The 6,021-nt window shown below is 32.6% G+C and overlaps 1 protein-coding gene across 1 annotated transcript in view; it reads left to right on the top strand.

Annotated features, from left to right (window-relative positions):
- Window positions 1-5,396, top strand: part of LOC117100392 (autophagy protein 5-like) — an 8,178-nt gene extending 2,782 nt beyond the window's left edge. Inside the window, exons 4-8 of the mRNA XM_033240096.1 lie at window positions 1,119-1,197; window positions 1,757-1,919; window positions 2,716-2,807; window positions 3,483-3,594; window positions 3,995-5,396. Of these exons, the coding sequence (XP_033095987.1) occupies window positions 1,119-1,197; window positions 1,757-1,919; window positions 2,716-2,807; window positions 3,483-3,594; window positions 3,995-4,125 (577 nt within the window). The 3' untranslated portion in view covers window positions 4,126-5,396. The remainder of the gene's footprint in view (window positions 1-1,118; window positions 1,198-1,756; window positions 1,920-2,715; window positions 2,808-3,482; window positions 3,595-3,994) is intronic.
- Window positions 5,397-6,021: the final 625 nt, after the last annotated feature.

Here is a 6,021-nt window from a genome sequence, read left to right as displayed (position 1 = left end):
AGAATTCTATCCTGTAAATAGTTTGTTTTTGATTCTCATTCTGATGGTTTTTGATACAAGGAGAGGAGGTGATATTGTTTATCAGAGATCCTTAAACAAGATGTTGTCCTATTGAATAGAATGTTAATAGTGGTGTAATAATGTAGGACTTTTCTTCTTTTTTTTTTTGCAGCTTCTTTTACCAAGGCTCAGTTATCTAACGTTAGTTACCGAAAAAGTTCAGAAACATTTTAAGAAGCATACAGAATCTGAAGAAACAGACGAGATGTGGTTCGACTTTGAAGGCCAGCCGCTAAAATGGTAAACCTTCTCTGATACGATAACAAGAAGAAAACAGCATACTTTCCTATTAATGCAAAACAGCTACGGTTCAAATACACAAATATGCTGAAGCTCACTGCCGCCTTGCTTTTATCCATACAAAATCAGTATTTTGTGCTAAATATTTCTGAATGGAAATTGGTTACAATATTTATTATTATTTTTATTATTACTACTATTATAATTATTATTATCATTATAAAAAATTTACGCTTTATTACACTTTGTTACATTATATTAAGTAGTAAAAATATTCAGTGTTATCAGCATTTGTTGTCCAGAGTCTTTTAAAGATGTATTGTCCCTTAAAAATGACAAAATATATCCTTTAAATATATTTAATTAATTTGCTCAAGAAGAAAACAGCATACTTTCCTATTAAATCAAAACAGCTACAGTTAAAATACACAAATATGCTGAATTTCACTGCATGCTGTGTGTTGCTTGCTTTTATCTATACAAAATCACTATTTTGTGCTAAATATTTCTGAATGGAAATTGGTTAAAATATTTATTATTATTTTTATTATTACTACTATTATTATTATTATTATCATTATAAAAAATTTACACTTTATTACACTTTCTTACATTATATTAAGTAGTAAAAATATTCAGAATTATCAGCATTCGTTGTCCAGAGTCTTTTAAAGATGTATTGTTCCTTAAAAATGACAAAAAATATCCTTAAAAAAATATTTAATTAATTTGCTCATTTTGCATTAACATAAATTATTAACTTGACAATGTAATCGAAAAAAGAAAAAAAAATGTATGATATATTTCTTTTTATATAGGCATTATCCAGTGGGTGTTTTATATGATTTGGTAGCTTCAAGTTGTACTCTACCATGGAAATTAACTGTTCATTTTAAGGTATAGTTAAGCGAGTTTTAGGTCATTGTAAATTTGTAATATACATCTCATTAAGTGCCCATTAATGCTAGTAAAAAATGATTACCTTCTAAAGCCATTTTCCTGTTTTAAAGCTTAAACATGTCCACTTCCTGAGCTTTATAATAAAACATTATACAGTTGAACTTGCCTAAGTCGAATCCAAAATGCCATTGAAATATTGTTCGACTTAGATAAAATTGGACTTACAGATTGTTAATAAATGGAAAACACAACCATTTGTCATTTAAAATTGGATTGACTTTGAAATTATTTGACTTAGGCGAGTTTAACTGTATACATCATTTCATCTTGTAATTACAATTGTCATTCTAGCGAAATCTCTGTCAGAGAAATGAAAACTCTGGGTCACGAAAAGTCTGCCACCCCATCATTGACCTGTCAATATACTACTGTATCTGGTTACCTCTTGAAATAAATTCAAGTAGAATAATTATCAAATATAAAACAACTAGAAATGACAAAGCAGTACAGAAAGACGGTAAACAAGTTATAATTAAAAATTGTTTTATTTCTGTAGCATTACCCCGAACAAGAAATACTCCATTGTCGAGACAAAGAAATAATAGAAGCACACTATATGTCCTGCGTTAAGGAGGCTGATGTTCTTAAGCACAGGGGTATAGTGATTAACAACATGCAGAGACGTGACCATAAGCAACTATGGAGTGGTCTACAAAATGGTAATGCAAGTCATATGTATTTCTATACTGGCGGATCCAGCAATTCAGAATAGAGAGTGCCAGGGAAGGGTTTAAACTGATGTGGGTGTCTCTACCACCTCAGCCCTACTACCATTTATGATTGTGGCACCTCTAAATGACCAGAAATAGCACTCTCAGGCCTAAATTTGAACATCATTTTTCTTTATGCTTTTCGAAAATTTAAGGGGGTGGAGGTGGTGCCAACTGGGCCCTGTTGAATCCGCCACTGATATATCATACAACTACAACAAAAATTGCATAATCTCCGAAGTGTCACCATCTGCCACCACCCTAGCGCATTCCCAGAACCGTACCTAGGATTGGATTTATTCGGCGTAAATACTAAGGATAACCCAATCCAAAGAAGACTTATTCCCAAATGGTCCTTCTGGTGGTAATTGGACAGTACACTGGAAGACAATCCGCTACCCTTTTCCGAAGAGTGTACCATGTTCTTAAGTACATAGGCCATATTGCACACAGTACTAATGGCTTAATCGTCTCATCCGAAAGTATGCATTTTTATACTTACATTGCAGCCCTCCAGCTGAAACATAAGGAGAGCAGTGATGGGAATTGAACCGGGGACCAAAAGATCTCCAAGGTTCAGTACTCACAGAGTGGCTACAGCCAGTTTAGTCAACTGAGCTATGCTGCTCTCTAGGTTGTTAATTGATACCTTTATTTTACTATAATCAATATTGTTTCTATACCATTAGCCTACTTGTTATAGTTATTATAATAATGTAGTGATATCTATTTTGGTTTATTTCAGATAAATTTGATCAATTCTGGACAACAAATCGTAAACTTATGGAGCACCACAATGAAGAACCCTTTAGATATGTACCTTTCAAAATTTATCAGGTAAGTATACAATGAATCAAATACCAGCGCTTGTGGAAGCTTCAGCGCGGCGTTGAGCAAGAGAGGGGCTTTATACAGTATTAAAGTGAGTTTCACATGTTATTTTCTTCAGAAGGTATCACATGTTCAACATAGGCCTATACATACATTGCAGCATTTATATAGTGAAATTTCATAAAGATCAGAGTGCTCAAAGCTTGGACTATATAACTCACTCAGTAAGTTTCTTCTCCCCTAAGGGTCTCTTCGTATCTGAGCTACCCGGTAAAGCTATACCTGCTACTCTCCTCTGTCCACAACAAATGTTATTGCTATTGGCTTCTGTTTCTGAATTTGTATTTTAATATTTTTGTATGTTTTCTGAATAAATATACCTGAATAATAGCATGTAATGTTGATTTAGGCCTGCAGCACTCAAAATACAATGTATTTAATAAGCTCCGTGGTAATTGTTCGGGTGCATTGCACTAAGAAGTAATTACTATGATAAATCTTGAGTAAACAGCTTTCTCACATTCTCAACACAAAATTGAGAATATTTATTTAAAACTAGGTGAATGGCAAGCAAAAACCATTCTTTCCAGAGATTATATTTCTCTAGATGTTCAGTAATACATTTTCAATGAAATGAGTAAAGTCATTTTAAATGTTTCTCTTTGTCCCATTTCTTTGTAGCCAGACAAAATGTATTTACAACAGTTGTTCAAACCTTATTCAGAGGAAGGGGAACCTCTGACCCTAGGTCACTTATTAAAAGAGCTTTTACCTGAAATATTTCCTGATCGAGGTACAGTACAAAAAAAGAAATTTTTTTGTAATTTATTCTTAAGTATCAAAGATAGTAATTTTGTCATGTAAAGCCAGTTCACAATATTAACAAATGTTAATAAGAATTAATTATTATATTACTTTCCCTCTAAATATCCTGTAAACATTGCTTACCACTTTTAAGTATTTTGATAACTGAATTTTTGGTTCCACATTTTAAAAGTGTGTGAACCTTTCATTTTATCTTAAATGATGTTTGTTACTATTCCTTACTATAAGTTTATTAAAGGTCTATGTGTATTTTATTTACTATCAGAAAATAAATAAAGTTTATTTGTTGTTTCGTAGATTATAGCACATAGAACTTTTATCTAAATTACATACTTTCATTTTTGACATGGGTTTTTGTTTTTCTCTAGAACCTGTTGAAGCTGTGAAAGTATTAATCCAAGGGACAGAACCCCCCTTTGATACACCCATCCAATGGCTCAGCGAACACCTCAGTCACCCTGACAACTTTCTACATATTTGTATAATTAAAAGGACTTGAGAATAATATACTGTGTCAGCAATGTTAACCTTTAAACCACCTCTAACAGAATTAATTCAAATATAATACATTGGTCTATGTATTATATATAACACTGTAATTTATCATAATCTTAAGGGTCTGGGTATCAGTTTCGGTACCATTTATAATAATGATAAACATATGGTACCAGTGTGGTAATATTTTTAATACTGTAGTCCTGGTGCTATGGGTTGTAGTTTGGAACACTAATAGGATATTTCTAGAGGGTAAATGTTTTGTACCTTTTAAGATAATTCCAGAGGTGTGGGTACCCTGTACAAGGCACCAATAGTGATCTTTCAATTGCACGACGACGGTAGGACGTAGAACGTAATGACGTCACTAAAAGTCGTTTACGCATGAGAGAACGTTCAGTTTTCCTTGTCGCGTAGATTCTAGGACAGAATTTGGCCAGATCTACGTATGCAGAGAACGTAGGGCAACCAGTAGGACGGCTACACATGAGTGATTCCGTTCTAGCGTCGCATCGTTGAACAAACTGAAAGCTCCTCATTACCTGTTTGGTACCTTTTACAGTAGTAACATCAGTGAGAGTACCAGTTTGGTGACCTCATGGTAGTCCTAGATGCATGGGTACCAATAGCAATAGGGACTTTTTGGTGGACAGTGTAAACTTGTTGTAAAGTGTAGTCTTGTTACCCAAGATACATATAGCTTTGCCAAATTTTTACCTACTAAGTAAGCTAGGTACTAGGTACTAGTTTGGTAGCCTCAGGATAGTCTGAGCGGATACCTGCTTAGTACCCTTTAGGATAGGGCTAGGCACTCCTGAATCCTGCAGTCCCAACGGCATCAATATCAATTTGATACCTTTTAGGAAAGCCTAAATGCAAATTTTTAGGATGAAGTAAAATTATCCTGTTACTTTAGTTTCCTCTTCAGGGTTTTTATTTAATGGGAGGTTATTGATGATGTTTTTGTGATCTATTTTAACAATTAAATGTGCAATAATCAGTATTTTCAACTAATGTATACATGATTGTCATTGATAATTATTTTGAATATAAACAAACGTGTCTCTTCCATTAGTGTAAAAAAAATGATGAAATTACTTGGTTATATATTTAGGCATGTGGTTGTTTATTCAGAAATATTGTTACAATTTTTAAATATCTCAAATGAGGTCAGGCTTTTTTATACCTTGTTTCACGATCACCAGAGGACGGTGGAAAAAAAATAACATTTTGTTTTCCTTAGTAAATGATTTTCTAAACATCCAGAGGAGAAAAAATATTTATATGTTTATTGTTGAATGTAAACAGTGTAGTAATGAAATGGTTAAATGCTTTATATACTTATAAAGAAATATACATATCTTAATTTTAGTAATTTCAAGGCATTGGTGGGCATGATAAAAATAAAGAAAAACTTTAGATTTTTTTTTTCTTTTCTGAAATTTCCATTTTTCTGTAGCAGTGAGTGTGCTAAATGGCTGAAAATAAAATTTTATTTATTTTTTTATTGGTGGGCAGCAGGTTTCGCTAAACAAGGTATAAAAAGTCTCGCCTAAATATTGTATCATATCATAAAAATATCTTTTAGAATATGATATAATCCTAAGTTTAAAAACCAGCAAGACAGCGGTGTCTATCTGATGACCAATTTTCTTTCAAAGAAAGATGGCTAACATTAATAATAATAATAATATAATAAAATTTTCTAAAAAAAATATTGCTTTTATGATAGTATTTTAATTTTATCCTTGGGGAGGACGTTTTGTATTGAGTGTGGGGAATATGCAAGTGCTGTAGTGCACCTATAATTGTACTTGATTTGCATGTATTCATATCTGAATGGTAATCCACTAAATTGGAACAATCATGTGACTTGAATCATATATCATGAGGTATAGTG

The sequence above is a fragment of the Anneissia japonica genome, unplaced genomic scaffold (assembly GCF_011630105.1).
Source record: "Anneissia japonica isolate Jap-2015-1 unplaced genomic scaffold, ASM1163010v1 scaffold483_len1788099_cov177, whole genome shotgun sequence".
Taxonomy (NCBI): Eukaryota; Metazoa; Echinodermata; class Crinoidea; order Comatulida; family Comatulidae; genus Anneissia; species Anneissia japonica.
Note: the sequence above shows the minus strand (reverse complement) of the source record. Positions and strands in the feature narration are given on the sequence as shown.